The 26390-nt window shown below is 38.0% G+C and overlaps 1 protein-coding gene across 2 annotated transcripts in view; it reads left to right on the forward strand.

The window, feature by feature from the left end:
• LOC144970317 (sperm flagellar protein 2-like) overlaps positions 1 to 26390 on the forward strand; it is an 88509-nt gene that overhangs the window by 54806 nt on the left and 7313 nt on the right. For both annotated transcript variants that reach the window (XM_078909826.1, XM_078909837.1), the window contains exons 28-42: positions 478 to 594; positions 2038 to 2152; positions 2711 to 2867; positions 4772 to 4988; positions 5624 to 5822; positions 7070 to 7159; positions 8310 to 8448; positions 8942 to 9041; positions 13345 to 13452; positions 14506 to 14634; positions 15202 to 15384; positions 16011 to 16142; positions 19210 to 19361; positions 21920 to 22046; positions 22538 to 22618. In XM_078909826.1, coding sequence (XP_078765952.1) covers positions 478 to 594; positions 2038 to 2152; positions 2711 to 2867; positions 4772 to 4988; positions 5624 to 5822; positions 7070 to 7159; positions 8310 to 8448; positions 8942 to 9041; positions 13345 to 13452; positions 14506 to 14634; positions 15202 to 15384; positions 16011 to 16142; positions 19210 to 19361; positions 21920 to 22046; positions 22538 to 22618 — 2046 coding nt within the window. The remainder of the gene's footprint in view (positions 1 to 477; positions 595 to 2037; positions 2153 to 2710; positions 2868 to 4771; positions 4989 to 5623; positions 5823 to 7069; positions 7160 to 8309; positions 8449 to 8941; positions 9042 to 13344; positions 13453 to 14505; positions 14635 to 15201; positions 15385 to 16010; positions 16143 to 19209; positions 19362 to 21919; positions 22047 to 22537; positions 22619 to 26390) is intronic.

The raw sequence follows: 26390 nt of genomic DNA on the forward strand, positions 1-26390 counted from the left end.
ACTTTAAAATGTAATAAACGAAAATGAATATGTTAGTGATAATAATACTGGTAATAATAATAAAAATAATAATAATAATAATGATAATAATAATAATAATAATAATAATAATAATAATAATAATAATAATAATAATAATAATAATAATAATAATAATAATGATAATAATGATAGTAATAAAACTAATCAGCATATTTCTATAGCACTTTTCAATGAAACCTCAAAGTGCTTCTAAAAAGAACAAAATACCGGACACAGAACCAACCCCTTCTTCGGCCAACAATAAAAAAAACAACCATAAAAACATAAACACATTATACTTTAAAAACCCGAGAGACGGCACAGAAAAAAATAAACTCATCCTTTCTCTCCATTAATAGTCAACCATTATTTCTCTGCCGTCTGTAAACATTTGAATTGAATTGAATTGTTAATGAACTCAACTGACTCAAATCGTAACTTTGTGCTTTACTTTAGTCTGAAGTGGATCGTCTCCAAGATACAGTGAGGATGTTGAAGGATTACTACCGTGGGATGGATGGACACGTACCCGATGCTCTCAACCCAGATTACGAGAGGGTTCCATTGATCGAGGTTTGTTCACTTGGATTTCTTTTTCTTTTCTTTTTTTCTCTTCATTAAAAAAAAATAGTTTTAAAATAAAATAAAATTCCCTTTATTCATCCCACAGGGGAAATTTCTCTCTAGGGTCTATTCCAAATGAAGACTGGAATAACCCAGGCATCAGCTTTAGTACAGCATTGCGAACTGAACTAGGGCGAGGTGACTTGCTCAAGGCCACACCGCGCTGCGGGTAATCAAACTTGGTACCTCTCGGGTATGAAGCAAAGACCGTATTGATGAGCCATGCTGCCCCCAATTATTCCTTATGTTCTTAAATTTTATTTATCTTTTCACTTAATTATTTTTAAAAAATTATTTGTTGATTTATTTATTGACTTCGTGATTTGTTATTTGTTTATTTTGTGTTCTGTACGTACGGTACAGCATGGCCTGCTGGAGGAACACATGGAGCCCAGAGAAACAATACAAGCATTCATTATTCATCTACTTCATGTTAATTCATTCATGATTTACCTATTCATTATTCATCCAATCATTATTCATCTATTAATTATTCATCTATTCCTTGTTAATCGAATCTTTATTCATCTAATCATTATTCATCTATTCATTATTTATCCCATCATTATTCATCTATTCATTATTCATCCAATCATTATTCATCTATTAATTATTCATCTAGTCCTTGTTAATCGAATCTTTATTCATCTAATCATTATTTATCCCACCATTATTCATCTATTCATTATTTAGCCCATCATTATTCATCTATTCATTATTCATTCATCTGTTCATTATTCATTCAATCATTATTCATTAATTCACTTTTGATCCAATCATTATTTATCTGTTCTTTTATCATCCAATCATTATTCATCTGTTCATTATTAATCCAACCAATAATTTAATCAATATTCACCTAATAGTTATTCATGCAATAAGTATCCATCTGTTCATTATTCATCTAATCATTATTCATCCTATCATTATTCATCTATTCATTATTCATTCATTCATTATTCATCCAATCATTATTCATGCAATCGTTATGCATCTACTCATTATTCATCTATTCATTATTCACCCAATAATAATTCATCAAATTATTATTATTATTCTAATCCTTATTCATCTTTTGTTATCCATTTAATCTTTTTTTTTCATCTAATTATTATTCATCTATTCATTAATCATTATTCATCTAATTATTATTCATTATTCATCTAATTATTATTCATTAATCACTATTCACCTTATTATTATTATTACTATTCATTTATTCATTATTCATCTATTCATTATTCATCTTATTATTATTCATTATTCATTAATCACTATTCACCTTATTATTATTATTATTATTATTATTATTATTATTATTATTATTATTATTATTATTATTATTATTATTATTACTATTCATCTATTCATTATTCATCCCTCCATCAACAGCTCCCCGTGGACAGACCAGAGACCCCAGAGGGAACCCATGGAGAAAATGCTCAATCACCTATTGACGATGCAAAATCAGAACGATCGAATTCGGCCCGATCAAAGTCACCTCGAGGTAAACACGACACCATAGGGGGGTAGGAAGGTAGGGGGGGGGGAGACGACTAGGGAATGCTTGTCCATTGTCTTTGTCAGCGGTAAGGGTAAAATGAATATAACAGCTTTGAAAAAGGACAAAATACCAAGCATGGACCGTTTTGGGCTCAAAACCCTTCTTCATCTGATATAAAAATAGTAAAAGCATGAATGCATCCCTCGAAATTCAAATAGTGTGCCAAATACTCTCCTGTCCGTTGTCTGGATTGAAATGATGGGTCAACATTTTTACTGGTGATGATGATGATGATGATGATGGTGATGATGATGGTGATGATGATGATGATGATGATGATGATGATGATGATGATGAAGAAGAAGAAGAAGAAGAAGAAGAAGAAGAAGAAGAAGAAGAAGAAGAAGAAGAGGAGGAGGAAAAGAAGTCAAAGAAGAAGAAGATGATGATGATGATGACAATGATGATGATGATGAAGAAGAAGAAGGAGGAGTAGGAAGAGTTGTAGGAGATTTTAATGTTTATTCCTTTTTTCTCTATATTTTTGTTCATCTACAAAAGGAGGTCGTAGGTCGAAATCTCCAAAAGACCGTGCCAAGTCACCCAAAGGGTCAAGGTCGTCTAGGGCAGCTTCGGGCAAGAAGAAAGGCAAAGGCGGAAAAGAAACTCCACAACCAGAAGTCCCCAAGTCATCGGAGGGAATTGGACGGAGAATTGTGTAAGAATTTTGCGGCTATGTGGTCAAGTGGTATCAAACTCGCTTTTGGATTGAAAGGTCCAGGGTTCAAGCATAGCCATCGTTAAGTTATAGCCTGCCTGACACTGAAACCAAAAAGACTGGCAGTTTGACGTCATTATTTGGTTTTTGCACCGCCTAGTGAGTTGTCGTTAGTAGTGCTCATGGAAACAAGTGGTCCCATTGGTTGAACTATTGAATACAACTCACGATTTTTTTTCTTTTGTGGTCAAAGACTGGCATTTGACGTCATTTTTTGGTCAGTGTCAGGCTATAAGTTAACGATGGCTATGGTTCTAGTGTCAGGCTATAAGTTAACGATGGCTACGGCTCTAGTGTCAGGCTATATGTTAATGATGGCTACGGTTCTAGTGTCAGGCTATAAGTTAACGATGGCTACAGTTCTAGTGTCAGGCTATAAGTTAACGATGGCTACGGTCCTAGTGTCAGGCTATAAGTTAACAATGGCTACGGTTCTAGTGTCAGGCTATAAGTTAACGATGGCTATGGTTCTAGTGTCAGGCTATAAGTTAACAATGGCTACGGTCCTAGTGTCAGGTTATAAGTTAACGATGGCTATGGTTCTAGTGTCAGGCTATAAGTTAACGATGGCTACGGTTCTAGTGTCAGGCTATATGTTAACAATGGCTACAGTTCTAGTATCAGGCTATAAGTTAACGATGACTACGGTTCTAGTGTCAGGCTATAAGTTAACGATTACTACAGTTCTACTTACTTACTTACTTACTTACTTACTTAGGCCGCCCCTTGGGGCGCCCAACATGAGCCAGAAGTCTTCACCATTCTGTTCTGGCCTCCATAAGCGTACGCAGCTCCCGGGTGTTGTCCATTCCTGTGTCATCTAGCAGACAGTCAATGTAGGTTTTATTCTGCCTGCCTCTGCTTCTGGTTTGCTCATGTGGTTCCCATAGAACAAGACTGCTTGCAATCTCCTCCTTGTGTCTCCAGCAGTGCCCTGCAAGTCTCAGTCTTCTCTTTTGGATCTTCGAGGTCACTGGGGGGAGGTCATTGTAGAGCTCTATATTTGTTATGTGCTCTTTCCAGCTTACATTGAGGGCCATCCTCAGCATACGGGTGTAGCAGCCGTCCAGTTGCTTCTCCAGGGCTTTTGTAAGTGTTCTAGTGTCAGGCTATAAGTTAACGATGGCTACGGTCCTAGTGTCAGGCTATAAGTTAACGATGGCTACGGTTCTACTGTCAGGCTATAAGTTAACGATGGCTATGGTTCTAGTGTCAGACTATAAGTGGATATTGTACTCTATAAAATCTCAAGCTCAAGTTTATTGGAGTGCAGAATTATTTGTCGGATGTGAAAGGGTTTGTAAGTGTGTGTTTGTGTGTGTGTCATTGTGTGTATGTGTGTGTGTGTTGTTGTGTGTATGTGTGTGACAGTGTGAGTGTGTGTGACAGTGTGAGTGTGTTTATGTGTGTGTGTCGTTGTGTGTATGTGTGTGAGTGTGTGTATATCAGCTGTTCCGTTTAAACGACATTCCAAGTACTGTCTCTGGCTATATTGTTTCCCCAGTACAAATAAATATGGCCACAAACACCTCTCACATTATCTCTGAATATTTTTATTATTATTATTATTATTATTATTATTATTATTATTATTATTATTATTATTATTATTATTATTATTATTATTATTATTATTATTATTATTATTATTATTATTATTATTATTATTATTATTATTATTGTAATATTATTACTATTGTTATTGTTATACTGTTATTTATTCTTTAAGGTCAAGTGAAAATTGAAAGAAGATAAGAAAACAGATTACGAGTGGCAATTTCACACTAATCTCAGGTTTATGTGTCTCAACGTTTCTCTGAAATTTCAAATCTTCCTCCTTACAGCATTCCACTAGTTCCTCGTCGCCCAGCCTCCCCAGACGCCGAGACTAAAGTAGGAGCCACGCCAAGTAAGGAGAAGAAGGATAAAAAGGGAGTGAAGAAAGGTGCGTCTGCCACGGATGACCTGCCAGGGGCTGAGAGTCCTGCCCCTCCTCAGGATTTGGATGAGAAGCTGATTTACGATGGTTTTACTTTTGCATTGAATGGAATCTCACAGATGGTGAGTAGTGCTCTTCATGGTATTCTACACTGCATGGAATGAATGACGAATTATAAGCCAAATGTTTTCTTGTGGGGCTGTGTGATCATGTGGTATGACACTCACTTTTCAATTGGAAGACCCACCCTGAGCAGTACATAGTTAGTCCTTGAATAAGGCTCTTTACTCTCAGGTGTAAAATTACAAATCGATTTATTTATTTCTCTCCTTTTTCTTTTTTTTAAAAAATCAGAACTTTGCATCTCTCCTTCCATATTGACTTTTGATCAGCACCGAATTGCACTGTAACAAAATACTGATTTATTTACACTTTTGTGCCATGACAACTCTTTGACTTTAGCAACTTATAATGATTCGAGGAGAATCTGCACAATGTTACAATGATACCAGGCTGCTAGAAGCTGTGGACTGAAAAAAAAGTAATAAACAAAAATGAATAGAACAGCTTCAAATAAGAACAAAATACCAAACACGGAATGTTTCGGGCTCAAATCCCTTCTTCAGCCAACAACAAAAATCAATAAATACATAGATACATGACTAAATTCCAGATAGACGACAGAGAATATTGGTAGGTCCCCTCTGTCCTTCCCTTTTGACGAGTTCTTTTGTTTATCTGTTTTGATTTCCTTCAGGTTCAGTCTGAAATGCAAGCTAGAGAAGCAGAGGAAGAGGCTGAAAGGCTGAAGGAACAGGAGAAGGAAAAAGAGAAGGAAAAGGCAAAGGGAGCAAAGGCTGCCAAGGGAGGGAAGAAAGGAAACAAGAGCAGAAGTCCTTCTCCTAAGAAAGGCGGGAAAGGAAAGGAATCGGAGACCTCGGCCACGCCCCCACCTGGTTTGTCTATGTTTGATATCAGAATCCATTTCCTGCTATTTGTTGCCCACACGGTTATGTGGTCTTTGGTTATGACACTCGCTTTCAGATCCGAAGGTCCTGGGTTTGAGCCTCGCTCAGTGCATAGTTGAGTCCTTGGAAAAGGTTCTTTACTCACATTCTCTCACTGTACTCAGGTATAAAATGAGTACCTGGCTGTTAACAGCGTTGTTTCTGTCCTGAAAAAAATGTAATATCGCCTAACAGGCATCATATCCCGTCCTTAATGGAATGTGTTGCTGTTGGCTCAGTACCCCTTTTAAAGCGCTTTGAGCATGTTCAGTGGATATTGCGCTATATAAAACCTCAAGATTTTATTATTTTGGAATCGACCACAAACTGAGAATTGACTTTAGTGTCTAAAAATTGTTTTGTCCAATCCAAGCCCAATGTAATCTCTACTGCCTCAGCATTTGTGTGGTATGGGGGGGGAGGGTGGTCTTCTTGAACGCAACATTTGTGTGGTGTGTGTGTGGGGATGGGGGGGGGGGCATTAGGTGGTTGGTCTGTATCACAATCACGGTGTCCTCCTGAACACAATATTTGTGTGGTGTGTGGGGGGGGGTGGGTGGGTGGGGGGGGGGGCATTAGGGGGTTGGTCTGTATCACAATCACGGTGTCCTCCTGAACACAATATTTGTGTGGTGTGTGGGGGTGGGTGGGTGGGGGTGGAGGGGTGTTGGGCATTAGGGGGTTGGTCTGTATCACAATCACGGTGTCCTCCTGAACACAATATTTGTGTGGTGTGTGGGGGTGGGGGTGGGTTGGTGGGGTTGGAGGGGTGGAGGGCATTAGGGGGTTGGTCTATATCACAATCACGGTGTCCTCCATACTCCTGTCACAAAAGTATTTTCCAACTGACAAGTAAATGTTTCACAACTGTCAGAATTTCTCAAGCTGCCGGGTTAAGAATTCCATTGCCTTATTGTACTTGTTATTGCTTTTGTTATTATTATTATTATTATTATTATTATTATTATTATTATTATTATTATTATTATTATTATTATTATTATTATTATTATTATTAATATTATTATTATTATTATATTATTATTATTATTGTGTTGTTGTTGTTATTCTCATTATTAATATTGTAATTATCATTATTATTTTTATCATCATCATTATCATCATCTTTATCGACATTATCGTTATTATCATTTTTACCATCCATATATTTTTTTCCTATTTCCATTCACGTTCAGCACCATCGGAGATCAGTGAAGAAGATGCACAGAAGAAATCATCCAAGGAAAGAGCCAGAGAGGAATATTATTTCTCCATTCAAGAAGAAGGTAAATTAGAATGGCGTTCTGCACTCTTATCGTTGGCTCATTATTTTAAAGATAAAATTAAAAATAAAATTCCCTTTATTCATTCCTAATGGGAAGTTTTTCTTTAGGATTTATTCCAAGGGAAGACTGGAATAACCCAGGCATCAGCCACAGTGCTGCGCCGCAAAGTGAGTTAAGGCTAGGTGACCTGTCACACAGCACAGCGGTGGGGAGTTGAACTCTGTATCTTTTGGGACGAAGCAAAGACCATACCGCTGAGCCAGACTGGCCCATTATAAGTCATAATCCAATCTGGTCAAGGTTTGATTCATTGTTTGTTTTTAAGTTTTACGGAACGGAAATTAGCACAGATTGTGGAAAAGAGTTTAAAAAGAAAGAAAATTAATGTGAGAGAGAGAGAGAGAGACAGAGAGAGAGGGAGAGATAGATAAAGATAGAGAGTGAGAAAGAGAGAGAGGGATAGATAAAGATAGAGAGAGAGAGAAGAGAGGGGAAGATAGAGAGAGAGAGGAGAGATAGAAGGAGAGAGAGAGAGAGAGAGAGAGAGAGAGAGAGAGAGAGAGAGAGGGAAAGAGAGGGAGAGATAGATAAAGATAGAGAGAGAGAGTGAGAGAGAGAGAGAGTGAGAGAGAGAGAGAGAGAGATGTGAATTCATCACTCATTAGACTTTTTCCCCCCATTAAAGCATAATCTTCCTGAGGCATAAAAAAATAAATATATTATTATTATACAAATGATATGACAATTGATGAATGCCTGTCACCCTTGAGATAGGATGTTGACCTATATAAAATGCTATGGCCATTCCCAAAGGAGTGAGATGCTCTGCCTTTTGGACTCTTGGAGTTGGAGTTCTGTGCTATGGAATGATTCTCTGCCATCCATCTGGTTTTTAATCAATGTATTTATGTTTTTGTTGTTGTTGTTGTTGTTTTGTTGCCTGAAGAAGGGTTTTGAGGCCGAAACGTTCCGTGTTTGGTATTTTCGTTCTTATCCGAAGCTGTTCTATCCATTGTTGTTTTATTACTTTATTTACAGTGCACAGCGTCTAGCCGCTTGGCATCACTTTGTCTTATTTATGACTATGATCTCGCTACATATTGTGTGTACATGATGTGTGTAGTGTGAGTTGTATTTCGTGTCCTTACAGAACAAGCGGCCAAGGTTCGTCTAGACTTGATCCGTGTTTTGGCGTGTGCCATTTTACAAGACTTGAAGTCCAAGGGAGAGGAAGCGTTCAAGGACATGAACGACTGGCTGGGAGCTCGCTATCTCAAGGAAATGGAGAGGTACCTTCTCTTGGTTGCCTTGTCTTCAGTATCATTTGATAAGGATAAAGATGATGAAAAAGTAGTAGTTATAATAATAATAATAATAATAATAATAATAATAATAATAAGAATAAGAATAATAATGATAATGATAATAATAATAATAATAATGATGATGATGATAATGATGATGATGATTATAATAATAATAACAATGATAACAATAATAATAATAATAATAATGATAATAATAATAATAATAATAATAATAATCATAATAATAATCAACATCATAATCATCATCATCATCATCATCATCATCATCATCATCATCATCATCATCATCATCATCATTTGTAAATCACGCAATACAACCAAAGGTGGCTCTATACACACAACATATAAAATATAATAGGAACAGTACCGCCTTCACCCATTCAATCATAAACCAGAATTGCCATATATCCATAGACGTGTCTTCATGTTTCCTATCTTGTCCCACCATTCCCAGCATAGATCAAATGTCAGAGGTCACAAGGAACGCCATTGAGATGAGGGAGAAATTGACCAAAGAAGTTCTTCTGGAGCAGGACAATTTCATTGTCGATGAGGTAATGACCCTAATTTTATCACAAGGTAATGACCCATATTTTCTCACGAGGTAGTGACCCATATTTTATCACGAGGTAATGACCCATATTTTATCACGAGGTAATGACCCATATTTTATCACAAGATAATGACCCATATTTTATCACGAGGTAATGACCCATATTTTATCACGAGGTAATGACCCATATTTTATCACGAGGTAATGACCCATATTTTATCACACGGTAACGACCCATATTTTATCACGAGATAATGACCCATATTTTATCACGAGGTAATGACCCATATTTTATCACGGGGTGCTCTACCAACTGAGCTCTAGGGACCTCCAATGCTATCCATGTTGTCAACAAATTTGACAAAGTCGGTCGTTTTAATGTGTAATTTTCAACGTGTCCTTATATGCAGGCTTTATAACCCAAACAGTTATAACCTCATTGCTATAATGGAACTACTCTCAAAATAAATCAAAACATTGTACATTACAACAAAACATTGCTAAAATCAATCCCATCATGCATTGGTCATCAGTTGTGCAAATATTATTGTGTGTTCCTGGATCATTTTGCTTTGCTATTTTTCAGGTTTATTTTTTTTCAAAATTCGGCATTTAGTTGCTTCAGGAATTTTAGTTGGGTTTTTATTTTGTTTTGTTTTTCTTTTTTGCTTTTTATTTGGGGGGGGGGGGATTTTTTTGTTTTTATTTTGTTTTGTTTTATTTGGGGGGGGGGTTGTAGACTTTTTGCTTTTATTGTTTTGTTTTATTTTATTTTTTTAAAGTACTATTCTTGTTTGTTTATTTGATTGTTTTGTTGGGGTTTTCTGGGTATTTTTATTGGTTTGTTTATTAAGTGTTCCTATGGTTGTGTTTGTTATTATATTTCTTAGAATCTCAAAAGCTGAAATTGGACCATTACGACATTGGCGTTTTTGTTTGTAATTTTTGGCTCTTTGTCTCATTTACAAATCCTATTCGGATGTAATTATTGGCTCTTTGTCTCATTTACAAGTCCAATTCGGATGTAATTGTTGGCTCTTTGTCTCATTTACAAGTCCAATTCGGATGTAATTATTGGCTCTCTGTCTCATTTACAAGTCCAATTCGGATGTAATTATTGGCTCTTTGTCTCATTTGCAAGTCCAATTCGGATGTAATTATTGGCTCTTTGTCTCATTTACAAGTCCAATTCGGATGTAATTATTGGCTCTTTGTCTCATTTACAAGTCCAATTCGGATTGGTTCATTTGATCTGGACTCCATTAAAATCTGGTCAGACTTTTGCATTTATATTTACAAAAGTGTTATGGAATTGCTTTTCAACATAAAAGAGCTTTGCTATACGTGTCGAAAATAAAATATTTCCACAAGACTAGTAGTTTTACTCTGTGATACCTTGGCTAGAATTCTAGTCTATCTCAATGCTTTATTCATTGTATCTCACAGACCAGGGTACGGATAGAATGCTGGTCTATCTCAATGCTTTATCCATTGTATCTCACAGACCAGGGTATGGATAGAAGGCTGGTCTATCTCAATGGTTTATCCATTGTATCTCACAGACCAGGGTACGGATAGAATGCTTGTCTATCTCAATGCTTTATCCATTGTATCTCACAGACCAGGGTATGGATAGAAGGCTGGTCTATCTCAATGGTTTATCCATTGTATCTCACAGACCAGGGTACGGATAGAATGCTGGTCTATCTCAATGGTTTATCCATTGTATCTCACAGACCAGGGTATGGATAGAATGCCGGTCTATCTCAATGGTTTATCCATTGTATCTCATAGACCAGGGTACGGATAGAATGCTGGTCTATCTCAATGCTTTATCCATTGTATCTCACAGACCAGGGTATGGATAGAAGGCTGGTCTATCTCAATGGTTTATCCATTGTATCTCACAGACCAGGGTACGGATAGAATGCTTGTCTATCTCAATGCTTTATCCATTGTATCTCACAGACCAGGGTATGGATAGAAGGCTGGTCTATCTCAATGGTTTATCCATTGTATCTCACAGACCAGGGTACGGATAGAATGCTGGTCTATCTCAATGGTTTATCCATTGTATCTCACAGACCAGGGTACGGATAGAATGCTGGTCTATCTCAATGGTTTATCCATTGTATCTCACAGACCAGGGTATGGATAGAATGCTGGTCTATCTCAATGGTTTATCCATTGTATCTCACAGACCAGGGTACGGATAGAATGCTGGTCTATCTCAATGCTTTATCCATTGTATCTCACAGACCAGGGTATGGATAGAATGCTGGTCTATCTCAATGGTTTATCCATTGTATCTCACAGACCAGGGTATGGATAGAATGCTGGTCTATCTCAATGGTTTATCCATTGTATCTCACAGACCAGGGTACGGATAGAATGCTGGTCTATCTCAATGCTTTATCCATTGTATCTCACAGACCAGGGTATGGATAGAATGCTGGTCTATCTCAATGGTTTATCCATTGTATCTCACAGACCAGGGTATGGATAGAATGCTGGTCTATCTCAATGGTTTATCCATTGTATCTCACAGACCAGGGTACGGATAGAATGCTGGTCTATCTCAATGCTTTATCCATTGTATCTCACAGACCAGGGTACGGATAGAATGCTGGTCTATCTCAATGGTTTATCCATTGTATCTCACAGACCAGGGTATGGATAGAATGCTGGTCTATCTCAATGGTTTATCCATTGTATCTCACAGACCAGGGTATGGATAGAATGCTGGTCTATCTCAATGGTTTATCCATTGTATCTCACAGACCAGGGTACGGATAGAAGGCTGTTCTATCTCAATGCTTTATCCATTGTATCTCACAGGCCAGGGTACTCAAAAACTGATAGGTGAAGAAATCTGAAAAATAGCTTGACTGATGACCTCCCACATTCGTGTTTGTCAAATTCTCACAACTGACCTTTCATGACACTCTCATCAATAAAGTCGTCGTGTTTAATCATTTGGTCAGTTTTAAGGTCAAGTGACCAACCAACATTATAAAAATGTTTGGTCAAAGATACCCGGACACCATAATTTTATCGAGGGATCATTTCATCATTTAATTTAAGAAGGGTTAACATGAAACACTCTGTTCTAATCACTAAAAAGCCAGTGTTTTAGGCGGGGCTTTTTTATTGTTATTGTTATTGGGGGTGTGTTTGGTGTTTTTGTTGTTTGTTTTTGTTTTTTTTTGTTTGGGTTTTTTTTTTTTGTTTGTTTCTGTTTTATTAATTTTTTATTTTTTTCATGAATTTACTCTAGACCTTAAGTGCCTTAAATTATTTTAAATATTATTATTTTCTATAATTATTATTATGTAATTTTTAATGTTAATATATTATTATTATTATTATTATTATTATTATTATTATTATTATTATTATTATTATTATTATTATTATTATTATTATTATTATTATTATTATTATTATTATTATTATTATTATTATTATTATTATTTTATTTATTTTTATTATTTATTTTGTTATTTTTTATTTGTTTTTTTTTTTTTTATTATTTATATTATTATTTTTGTTTTATTATTTTTTATTATTATTTTTTTTTATTTTATTATTATTATTATATTATTATTTTTTATTATTATTTTATATTATTATTATTATTATTATTATTTATTATTATTATTATTATTATTATTATTATTAATTATTATTATTATTATTATTATTATTATTTTATTATTATATTATTATTATTATTATTTATTATTATATTATTATTATTATTATTATTATTTTATTATTATTATTATTTATTATTATTATTATTTATTTATTATTATTATTATTATTATTATTATTATTATTATTATTATTATTATTATATTATTATTATTATTATTATTATATTTTTGTTATTATTATTATTTATTATTATTATTATTATTATTATTATTATTATTATTATTATTATTTTTATTATTATTATTTTATATTATTATTATTATTATTATTATTATTATTATTATTATTATTATTATTATTATTGTTATTATGATGATATCTCAAGTATTATTTAAAATGTTACCAGGGACAATCACTTGTTTCTGTGACGTTCTGTGCTGATCTGAGCCTGACTTGGGAGTTGTTGTTTGTTCTTTGTTTTTTTTTACATGAAAGAACGTGAAACTTAAAGCATCATGGGATATCCCTTTTGTCGTTAAAACTATACCATTTATAAGTTCAACAGTATCTTCATTCAGATTTGACGAGTCATTTTTGTTTTTGCCACATTATTAGTTGATCGGCCATTTTATTATTTACAACAGGATTTGAAAGTGCTCCGCACCCCAAGCCCCCCGGCCCTCCCGCCACCAGTGGAACAACCAACCCCTGAACATTTTACTGTCAATCAGCTTACCTCCCTTTATGAACAAGTAAGTGGACCTGTCCATTTATCATATTTTCCAATTATATTTTTATGACAGTGGAATCCGCATATATTCAACACTCTTTTAAAGTCAACTTCTGGAACAATCTCCCACCAGAAATCCTCGATATTACCAACAACTACAAATTTGGTCAACTATTAAACATTTATCTTTCAACTCAATAACACAATAATGGAGAAAGTCACCACATAATTGTATAAAATCTGCAGTGATGGGCAATTCGCCTTTTGCAGATAAAGACGTTGACCTTGAACTCGAACTCGAACACCTCTTGTTGGTCCCAAATGTTTTGTTCTTTACCCAAGTGTGTTCCAGTGTGTGCCAGTGTGTCCCAGTGTGTACCAGTGTGTCCCAGTGTGTCCCAGTGTGTGCCCGTGTGTACCAGTGTGTACCAGTGTGTACCAGTGTGTCCCAGTGTGTCCAAGTGTGTCCCAGTGATAATGGATAAAGTCAATCTTGCTTTAAGTCAACCAATATTTCTGGTCTGGCAATGTTGGTTTGTAAGGAGTCCATTGTATTTTTGTTTAATTTTGTTTCATTAAATATCGGTGTTTGTGTATGTCAGGAGGAAAAAAAAAGGTGGGCAAAGTTTGAGAAAGAGAAAAAGAAAAGATGTAGAAAGAGAGGGTTATTCTTAATTCAATCCCAGCTTTATTGAATCAGACATTATTTCTTCTTCTTCCTCTTCCTGGATCCACAACTTCAATGATGAAAGACTTCACATCATATCGAGTCGACTTCTAAACAGATGTACGGAACCCATTTCTAGTTCAGACTTTTGTTGGCTGTTCCACAGTTTTAGTGTTCATGGACTGTTTGTATTTTAATTAATCTTGAATCATTACAAAGTTTTCAAAATGAAAATTTAAAAAGCAGAAAAGAAACATTGATTGTTGCAAACTATTTTGTTTTGTTTTTGTTTTTTTAGGTTTTTGTTGGGTTTTTTTTTTTGGGGGGGGGGGGGGGTGTTTATTGGTAAAATTTGAATTCCATTGTCAATAAATGTTCATCATTTTCTTCACCAAATCCCTATTATAGTTCAGATCTTCAGCTCCGACTGGAATTATTTCCAACAAAGCCTTTGTGGAGATGTTTGAAAACCTGGTGTCTGTCACTCATGGGATGGAAGCTCTGCCAGACGTATGGACTCACCTTTCACCTTCCCAGGTATCTTATGGTGTAAAAGAAACAAAAATTATATCCAACTTTTGATAATATTAATTATATCTTTAATGTCCTCAAAATAGTGGCAATATGTCATTTGGTTACACATTTATAACAATACAATATATTGACATAGACACAGTCACACAGATGCACACTAGTAACATTGTAGTCATCGTCACCATCATCGGCATCAACAACAACATGTCATCATCATCATTATCATCATCATAACAACCTCTTCTTTTATAAGTTGTTTTTTTTTTAACCCTGTTATTACTGACATTGTTGTTGCCATTAATTTTTTAAAATTATTGTTATTATTTTTTTTTAATTATTGTTTTGATTTTTTTTTTTATTATTATTGTTATTTTTTTTTTTAATTACTGTTATTATTTATTTTTAAAATTTTTATTTTGTTGTTATTTTCGATGTTGTGTTTTAACAACTTTTATCCTGTGATTAGTTTAGGAAACTTTTATGACGTCAGAGTGATTTTGACCTAAAAATCATTTAACTTTGACCGTCCATTTCCATCAACCCGCACTCTGACCTCCACCTCTTGCCTAGATCCAAGACCTGGCGTCGATGCTTTCATCAGAGACAGACTACGTGGATTGGAGACGCCTGCTCGTGGCCTTGAGTCATCCCATCCCAACCCCCACCCAGCAACAACTCCTGGACACGCTGACAAGGTTCAAGGACATGGACCAGAAGAGCACGGAAACCGTCACCAGAGAACAATGGCAGAGGGTGAGAGGAAAGAAACAAACGTTTTGTTCCGTCTTTGAAGTTTTTAGTGCCTAATGAAGAACTGTGAAAAGCAAAGGACATGGAGATGTTGTAGAACAGTTATTGCAATGTACATGTTTTTACAATTAAGTTATTCATTTAGACGGCCGACATGAATAAGGGAAGAAGAAGAAGAAGAAGAAGAAGAAGAAGAAGAAGATGATGATGATGATGATGATGATGATGATGATGATGATGATGATGATGAAGAAGGAGGAGAAGGAGGAGGAGGGAAAGGAAAAGGACGAATGTTCTTTACATGTTGTGATGTACAAAGGAAATCAGAATGAGAACATTGCGGTTGCATCGTAATGAATTTGATGATTTTCCTGTAGTTGGTAAAGAAAGGGTTAAGAAGATGAAGAAAAAGAAGAAGGAGGAGGAGGAGAAATGTTCAGAAGTAGAAGAAGAAGAAGAAGAAGAAGGGGAAGAAGAAGAAGGAGGAGGAGGAGGAGAGGAGGAGGAGGAAGAGAAATGATAAGAAGAAGAAGAAGAAGAAGGAAAAAAAAAGAAGAAGAAGAAGAAGAAGAACAACAACAAGATAAAATTGACTTTTATATTTATTCCCCATGACGATGTGAAATCAGATTCCCCTATGGTTTGATGTGGAGCCCACCGCCGACATGTCTTACAACAGACTGGCCAATCTACACCAGGCTTTGTTTGAAATGTTTGCTGACCACTCTGGTTCCATCTCCCATCTACACTACAACAGTTTTGTAAGTTGTCAAAACAATGAATAGAACTCACATTTGTCTGGTTAGGTTGTCTACGGGTTTGACACGCGCTTACGGATTTGGAAATTCCTGAGTTCGAGCCTCGCTCGGCACATAGTTGAGTCCTTGGAAAAGTCTCTTTACTCACATTCCCTCACCACACTCAGGTGTAAAATGAGTACATGGCCATTAACAGCATTGTCTCTTTCGAAAAAAAAAAAATTGTAATATCGCCTAACAGGTGTCATGTCTCTTTTTACATGTTACATGGCTGCCCTTACGAATGTCAGTCAGCGTGAATTTCTTGTTTTGGAAGAAGAAACCTCGAGTAACATTTTTAAATTGGGAAAGTTGATAGTGTTTTTAGGTGGGTTGAACATGTATCTCATCAATTTAGAAGAAAATGAGATGCAGCCCAACACCGAACCTGAGACCCCTCTCGACCACGTCTTTATCATCTGACAAATCCCGCGATGGTGGCCATCCAAGCAGTGTCATCTCAGTGAATTAAATAACAGAATCATTGATCAGATCGGATAGAAGGTCTTCTCTTGATGAGATAGCAGGGGACCTTGAAATTAGCCATGGAAGTGTTCATCAACTTGTCAAATCCATACTCACAAGACTGCACTCATTGGGTACCAATGTAATTTATCAAGATCGGGAAAGGGTGAATTGGGACAGCGTGGCTCAGCAGTACAGTCTTTGGTTCATACCCTAAAGGTACCGACTTTGACTACCCATCGCGGTATTTAGCCTTGAGAAAGTCACCTAGCCATAGCTCACTTTGCGGCACTGCATTGCGGCTGACGCCTGGGTTTTTCCAGTCTTCCCTTGGAATAGATCCTGAAGAAAAATTTCCCCTTAAGGATGAAAAAAGGGAATTTATTTATTTATTGCTTTTCCGAGCTTCTTTAGCTAAATGGAAGATATGACAGCTTTCTCAGTAGAATAAGCACTGGATATGAACATTGGGTTCATCGTATGAACCCGAGTCAAAAAGACAATCATTGGACTGGCAACACCCCTCTTCCCCAAAGGCCAAAAACCTCAAAACTGGGAAATATCTGGGAAACTTATGGCAACAGTGTTTTGGGGCATTCTTTATCCAAATGTGTCCCATTGATGTGTGTACCATTGATGTGTGTCCCATTGATGTGTGTCCCATTGATGTGTGTTCCATTGATGTATGTCCTATTGATGTGTGTCCCATTGATGTGTGTCCTATTAAAGTGTGTCCTATTGATGTGTGTGCCATTGATGTGTGTCCTATTGATGTGTGTTCCATTGATGTGTGTTCCATTGATGTGTGTCCTATTGATGTGTGTCCCATTGATGTGTGTCCTATTAATGTGTGTCCTATTGATGTGTGTTCCATTGGTGTGTGTCCTATTGATGTGTGATGTGTGTCCCATTGATGTGTGTTCCATTGATGTGTGTTCCATTGATGTGTGTTCCATTGATGTGTGTTCCATTTATGTGTGTTCCATTGATGTGTGTTCCATTGATGTGTGTCCCATTGATGTGTGTCCCATTGATGTGTGTTCCATTGATGTGTGTCCTCTTGATGTGTGTTCCATTGATGTGTGTCCTATTGATGTGTGTCCTATTGATGTGTGTTCCATTGATAATGGATAAAGTCACCCTTACAAGCACACCTACCCAGTACTACAAAAAAATCGTAAATTACGAATTTTGGCTCTGGCTGCAAAGCTTCAAATGTGTCTTTGACTCAATAAATCTTATTGAAAAAGGAAAGTGTTTTCTTCCAGACAATCTATATTTAGGACTTTGGAGTTTGGAGCATTTTTTGATCATGTTGAGGAAAAATTATAATTTGTAAAGCTATTTTTATGGTGACTTTTTTTTTTTTTTCTTGGAAAATACGAATTTCTGAAATTCCAATCAGGCAGCTCTACTTCTAGTCAACCAATCTTTCTGGTCCTGAAGTGTTGGCTCTCCAAGGATTCCACTGTTGGCTCTCCAAGGATTCCACTGTTGGCTTTCCAAGGATTCCACTGTTGGCTGTCCAAGGATTCCACTGTTGGCTTTCCAAGGATTCCACTGTGGCTTTCCAAGGATTCCACTGTTGGCTTTCCAAGGATTCCTCTGTTGACTTTCCAAGAATTCCACTGTTGGCTTTCCAACGATTCCACTGTTGGCTTTCCAATGATTCCACTGTTGGCTTTCCAAGAATTCCACTGTTGGCTTTCCAAGAATTCCACTGTTGGCTTTCCAAGGATTCCACTGTTGGCTTTTCCAAAAATTCCACTGTTGGCTTTCCAAGGATTCTACTGTTGGCTTTCCAAGGATTCCACTGTTGGCTTTCCAAGAATTCCACTGTTGGCTTTCCAAGGATTCCACTGTTGGCTTTCCAAGAATTCCACTGTTGGCTTTCCAAGGATTCCACTGTTGGCTTTCCAAGAATTCCACTGTTGGCTTTCCAATGATTCCACTGTTGGCTTTCCAAGGATTCCACTGTTGGCTTTCCAAGAATTCCACTGTTGGCTTTCCAAGGATTCCACTGTTGGCTTTCCAAGAATTCCACTGTTGGCTTTCCAAGGATTCCACTGTTGGCTTTCCAAGGATTCCACTGTTGGCTTTCCAAGGATTCCACTGTTGGCTTTCCAAGGATTCCACTGTTGGCTTTCCAATGATTCCACTGTTGGCTTTCCAAGGATTCCACTGTTGGCTTTCCAATGATCCCCCTGTATTTTGTCTCCAATCACGCGACTGAATTTGGTAGGAAATGCATTCACTCAATAAATTTTAATTTTCTTTCAGTCTTATTCACTTACTTATTCGAACCAGCGACCAAGTGAGCTCTAGCCCTTAGGTCTTGTGCCATGGCGTAGAAGTTAGACACGTCTTTTTGTAGTTGTTCCAGGTGACTATACAGTATGTATACTTGTATGCTTGGATTGGGTGGGAGGAATGTGCATCTCAGATATTCAAGAGGTTTACATTCAAGCAAGTGGTGTGTTACTGTTTCATTGAGGTGTTGACATAAATTTTAGTCAAAGCACGGTTTGTCATGTCTCATTTTCCATTCCCGTTTTTGTTTTTCCAGCTCATGTATTTCTCCGCTGCTGCCAATTATCACGAGGGTTTCCTGCGAGCTCTGAGCATCGCCACCAATCAGCACATGCCACGACTCGGTAAACCCTCACTGGTCTCCCAGACCACACAGCTGGGTGAGAGGGCCTCCAGTGCTGTCGACAGGTAATTGTGAAATCTATGATGCTGAAGGTGGTGGTGGTGGTGATGGTAATGATGATGTTGGTGGTGGTAGTGATGGTAATGATGATGTTGGTGGTGATGGTAATGATGATGTTGGTGGTGGTGGTGGTGATGGTAATGATGATGTTGGTGGTGGTGGTGATGGTTGTGGTGATGATAATGATGATGTTGGTGATGATGATGTTGGTGGTGGTGGTGGTGATGGTAATGATGATGTTGGTGGTGGTGGTGATGATGATGTTGGTGATGGTGATGATGATGTTGGTGGTGGTGGTGATGGTAATGATGATGTTGGTGGTGGTGGTGATGGTGATGATGATGTTGGTGGTGGTGATGATGTTGATGTGCGGCTATATGGTCTGGTTGTATGGCGCTATACGTGGTACAATGTTGTCCTTGGAAAAAAACTCTTTATTCACATTCTCCGACCGCATGCAAATGTAAAATGAGTACCTGGCCGTTAACAGTGTTGTCTCTGTCTGAAAAAATTGTAATATCACCTAACAGGCACCTATTTGAACCACTCCTCTTTGTCTTACTTTTACCTCCAAGTCCTCTTAATTGTACATCTAGAGTCTTTTCACTAATCAATTTTCTTCCTTTTTACTGGCGCTGATATGACCTAAATGTGTTGAAAGTGCCGTAAAACGCTTAAAAACAAAGCAAACAACAAACTGCGGGTTTGAACCCTCGGACCAAACTTCTTATGGTCGTGTTTTGACAAACTCACTGTACGCAATTGGATTGCCAGGTAGACCAGATTGGCATTTATGACCTGTCGACTCGAATCAGCATTGAGTGTTATGTCAGGGTGATTTACAGACTGAAAATTGACTTTCAAGTCAAGAGTTGACTAAATAGAGAAGAAAAGTGGTTACGTCACACCCTCCACTCTTTTGGTTCCTAAATCCTTGGAAGTGTGTATGTAACTAGTCCATTTGAGTACAAATAATAATGAATAGGTTACATAAAGGTGGCATAACTATTTCAGTAGACAGGATGTATAGACAGATTATTAGGATTACGGGAAGAAAAATAGCGAGAATGGCTGGATGATCTTTATGGACGACCAGCATATATTTAGCCTAGAAAATAAGATGCCATCACTCTGACACCAGAAGATGAATTACACATGATGTGTATCCAGTCCCTCGGAAGAGTGGTTTTACACTTCCAATGAAATAGGAACCAGTTGGATTTGTCTGACATCAAACTTTTCTTACCTCTTCTAACCAAGGGATTCTAACATTAACCCTGTGAGGGTGAGAGGGCTGATTTTGAGGAAAATTTATAAAACATGGAGGCGTCTGCTTTCACACTTAACCTGTGTTTAGATCACTTGACTTTTCCCGCCAAATAACGGGATTGGGGTTAGTCCCTGCTGGTCACAAGGGTAGAGGGGGTGGGGGGGGGGGGTTGGGTTGGGCTTTATCATCAACTGTAAACAAGTATTTTACCACATATGATGATGCTTAAATGGTCAGAGGGAGATGCTCTCGATAGGTGTTTCATGTGTGCAGCTGAAGGTCCTTGGTTTCGAGTTCCACTCTAAGCAGAGCATTGTTGAGTCCTTGGAAAAGGCTCTTTACTCACATTTTCACAATGTACTTAGATGTAAAATAAGTACCTGGCCATTATCAGCGTTGTCTTTGTCGGATAAAAAAAATTGTGATATCACCTAACAGGCATCACGTTTCATCCTATATTATGTTAAATGTTGCTGTTGGCTAGGATCCCCTTGTAAAGTGCTTTGAACAAGTAAATGGATATTGCGCTATATAAATACTCATGTTATTTTGGGGTTTTTTTCTTTTGTTTTTTTTTTTTTTTTATTATTATTGAGGAAAATGACTGTGGTTTCTTATGTTCCAAAAGCAAAAATTAATTTTCATTTTTGATTTATCTTTAAATACATTTTTGACATTATCTGGTTCATGGTGACTTCAAACCAGTTTGAGGGTATGAGTCACATTTGACAGGAATTTGCCACATACTTTGAAAATATGTGTATTGGAAATTTTGGCCAACAAATCGTCCTTCCAATTTTGATCGTTTAAAATGACCTCATCTTGTCAAAAACTCTTCAAGAAAGTCCCAGGTTTAACGGGTGTTTTTTTTTTTTAATTAATTGAGCTTTTATAACGCGCAATATCCACTAAACGTGCTCAAAGGGCTTTCCAAGGGGTCCCTGGCCAACAGCAACATTTAACACATAGGAAGGAACATGAAACCTGTTAGGCGATATTACAATTTTTTGGGACAGAGACAACGCTGTTAACGGTCAGGTACTCATTTTACACCTGAGTATGGTGGGAGAATGTGAGTAAAGCACTTTCTCCAAGGACTCAACTATGCGATGAGCAATGCTCGAACTCAGGACCTTCCAATCCGAAAACCAGTGTCACACCACTAGACCACATATCCACACAAGATGAAGGTAATTTCAATTGATCGCGTTTTCTGGCCATCATTTTCAATACGTGTTATTTTCTTAACACAGCAGAGCATCCAATGATAACAAGTTGTATTTTTCCCACCAGTTTTATCCACGAGGCGACCACAGACTACAAAGACGACGACAAACCCCAGTCAGAACCCCCCATATCTGATGAGGTCATTCCACCACAGGCCAATGATGCTGTCGTATCTGTTGATGCTTTGTTCAAGGTATCTCTCTCTCTCTCTCTCTCTCTCTCTCTCTCTCTCTATATATATATATATATATATATATATATATATATATATATATATATATATATATATATATATATATCTTTCTGTCTGTCTCTCTCTCTCTCTCTCTCTCTCTCTCTCTCTCTCTCTCTCTCTCTCTCTCTCTCTCTCTCTCTCTCTCTCTCTCTCTTGTGTGTGTATGTCTCTCTCTCTCTCTGTCTCTCTCTCTCTCTCTCTCTCTCTCTATATATATATATATATATATATATATATATTATATATATATATATATATATATATATATATATATATATAATATCTTTCTATCTCTCACACACACACACACACACACACACACACATACACACTTACTTAGACAGGATGTTAATGTCAGGTTTTGTTTGTTTTGGGGGGTTTTTTTAACCAATATAGTTAATTTCGCTTCCGTTAATGTTTTTTCTTTATTTCTATTTGTCTATATTTAGGTTTTGCATCATGGCGAAATATCCAAAGGAGATAGTCACAGATTCAGCGTCACGGCTGACCCAGAGGAACAGACATCTTATGTAAGTAAATCTAAACAAAACAAACAACCCTTTTATATTCTCTTTATTTCATCATCATCATCATCATCATCATCATCATCATCATCATCATTGCCTTTTTCAATGGGACATACATCAATATCACAGGGACACACATCAATATCAATGGGACACACATCAATGGAACACACATCAATATCAATGGGACACACATTAATGGAACACACATCAATGGGACACACATCAATGGGACACACATCAATAGGACACACATGAATGGAACACACATCAATGGAACACACATCAATGGGACACAAATCAATGGGACACACATCAATAGGACACACATCAATGGAACACACATCAATGGGACACACATCAATGGGACACACATCAATGGGACACACATCAATGGGACACACATCAATAGAACACACATTAATAGGACACACATCAATGGAACACACATCAATGGAACACACATCAATGGAACACACATCAATGGGACACACATCAATGGGACACACATCAATAGGACACTCATCAATGGGACACACATCAATGGGACACACATCAATGGGACACACATCAATGTAACACACATCAATAGGACACACATCAATGGGACACACATCAATGGAACACACATCAATGGGACACACATCAATGGAACACACATCAATGGGACACACATCAAGGGGACACACATCAATAGGACACACACCAATGGGACACACATCAATGGAACACACATCAATGGGACACACATCAATGGAACACACATCAATGGGACACACATCAATGGGACACACATCAATGGAACATACATCAATGGGACACACATCAATGGGACACAAAGCAATGGGACACACATCAATGGAACATACATCAATGGGACACACATCAATGGGACACACATCAATGGGACATACATCAATAGGACACACATCAATGGAACACACATCAATGGAACATACATCAATGGGACACACATCAATGGGACACACAGCAATGGGACACACATCAATGGAACATACATCAATGGGACACACATCAATGGGACACACATCAATGGGACATACATCAATAGGACACACATCAATGGAACACACATCAATGGGACATACATCAATGGGACACACATCAATGGGACACACATCAATGGGACATACATCAATAGGACACACATCAATGGAACACACATCAATGGGACATACATCAATGGGACACACATCAATGGGATACACTCGGATAAAGAACAGAAGATTTGGGACCAACAAGAGGTTCTGATTTTAACTTTAAACAAAAGTCGACTTTAAGATTACGAGTACTGACTTTAAGCGGATTCTTTTGTACACGGTATGTCACAGTCAGTCACAGTCACAGTTGTGTGTCAGGTCACAGTCACAGTCACAGTTGTGTGTCAGGTCACAGTCACAGTTGTGTGTCAGGTCACAGTCACAGTTGTGTGTCAGGTCACAGTCACAGTCACAGTCAAAGTTGTGTGTCAGGTCACCGTCACAGTTGTATGTCAGGTCACAGTTGTGTGTCAGGTTACAGTCACAGTCACAGTCACAGTTGTGTGTCAGGTCACAGTCACAGTTGTGTGTCAGGTCACAGTCACAGTTGTGTGTCAGGTTACAGTCACAGTCACAGTTGTGTGTCAGGTCACAGTCACAGTCACAGTCAAAGTTGTGTGTCAGGTCACAGTCACAGTTGTGTGTCAGGTTTCAGTCACAGTCACAGTCACAGTTGTGTGTCAGTCAGCACAGTCACAGTCAAAGTTGTGTGTAGGTCACAGTCAAGTTGTGTGTCAGGTCACAGTCACAGTTGTGTGTCAGGTCAGTCACAGTCACAGTTGTGTGTCAGGTCAGTCACAGTCACATCAAGTGTGTGTCAGGTCCAGTCCAGTTGGTGGTTCAGGTCACTCACAGTGTTACACAGTCACAGCAAGTGTTTCATCGTTGTGTCAGGTCATCACAGGGTCAACAAGTCAAAGTGTGGTCAGCAGACATCAAGTTGTGTGTCAGGTACGTCACAGTTGTGTGTCAGGTCAGTCCACGTCACAGTTGTGTGTAGTTACAGTCCAGTCACAGTCAAGTTGTGTGTCAGGTAAGTCCATAGTTGTGTCAGGTCGTCACAGTCACAGGTTGTGTGTCAGGTCACAGTACAGTGTTCAGTCACAAGTTGTGTGTCAGGTCACATCAAGTTGTGTGCAGGAGTCCATCAAGTACGTTTGTGTAGGTACAGTACAGTCAAGTTGTGTGTCGTCACAGTCCAGTCTCACGTCACTCAGTTCACAGTTGTGTGTCAGGTACAGTCACAGTCACGTGGTGTTCAGTCAGTCACGTCAAGTGGTGTCAGGTCACAGTCCGTGTGTCAGGTCACATCCCAGTGTGTGTCAGGTCACAGTCACAGTTTTGGGTGTCAGGTCAGGTCACAGTCACAGTTGTGTGTCAGGTTACAGTCACAGTCACAGTCACAGTTGTGTGTCAGGTCACAGTCACAGTCACAGTTGTGTGTCAGGTCACAGTCACAGTTGTGTGTCAGGTCACATCACAGTTGTGTGTCAGGTTACAGTCACAGTCACAGTCACAGTTGTGTGTCAGGTCACAGTCACAGTCAAAGTTGTGTGTCAGGTCACAGTCACAGTTGTGTGTCAGGTCACAGTCACAGTCACAGTCACAGTTGTGTGTCAGGTCACAGTCACAGTCACAGTTGTGTGTCAGGTCACAGTCACAGTTGTGTGTCAGGTCACATCACAGTTGTGTGTCAGGTCACAGTCACAGTCACAGTTGTGTGTCAGGTCACAGTCACAGTCAAAGTTGTGTGTCAGGTCACAGTCACAGTTGTGTGTCAGGTCACAGTCACAGTCACAGTCACAGTTGTGTGTCAGATTACAGTCACAGTCACAGTCACAGTTGTGTGTCAGGTCAAAGTCACAGTCACAGTTGGATGTCAGGTCACAGTCACAGTCACAGTTGTGTGTCAGGTCACAGTCACAGTTGTGTGTCAGGTCACAGTCACAGTTGTGTGTCAGGTTACAGTCACAGTCACAGTCACAGTTGTGTGTCAGGTTACAGTCACAGTCACAGTCACAGTTGTGTGTCAGGTTACAGTCACAGTCAAGTTGTGTGTCAGGTCACAGTCCAGTTGTGTGTCAGGTCACAGTCACAGTCAAAGTCGTGTGTCAGGTCACAGTCACAGTTGTGTGTCAGGTCACAGTCACAGTCACAGTTGTGTGTCAGATTACAGTCACAGTCAAAGTCACAGTTGTGTGTCAGGTCACAGTCACAGTTACAGGTGTGTGTCAGGTCATAGTCACGGTCACAGTTGTGTGTCAGGTCACAGTCACAGTTGTGTGTCAGGTTACAGTCACAGTCACAGTCACAGTTGTGTGTCAGGTTACAGTCACAGTCACAGTCACAGTTGTGTGTCAGATTACAGTCACAGTCACAGTCAATGTTGTGTGTCAGGTCACAGTCACAGTTGTGTGTCAGGTTACAGTCACAGTCAAAGTTGTGTGTCAGGTCAGAGTCACAGTTTTGTGTCAGGTTACAGTCACAGTCACAGTCACAGTTGGTGTCAGAGTTACAGTCACAGTCACAGTCACAGTTGTGTGTCAGATTACAGTCACAGTCACAGTCAATGTTGTGTGTCAGGTCACAGTCACAGTTGTGTGTCAGGTCACAGTCACAGTTGTGTGTCAGGTCACAGTCACAGTCACAGTTGTGTGTCAGGTTACAGTCTCACCGATTTTCCACAGGCTCCACCTGCTTTCAAATGTTTCACA

The sequence above is a fragment of the Berghia stephanieae genome, chromosome 1, assembly GCF_034508935.2.
Source record: "Berghia stephanieae isolate SIO BIC M18660-M18661 chromosome 1, UCSD_Bste_1.3, whole genome shotgun sequence".
Classification (NCBI taxonomy): domain Eukaryota; kingdom Metazoa; phylum Mollusca; class Gastropoda; order Nudibranchia; family Aeolidiidae; genus Berghia; species Berghia stephanieae.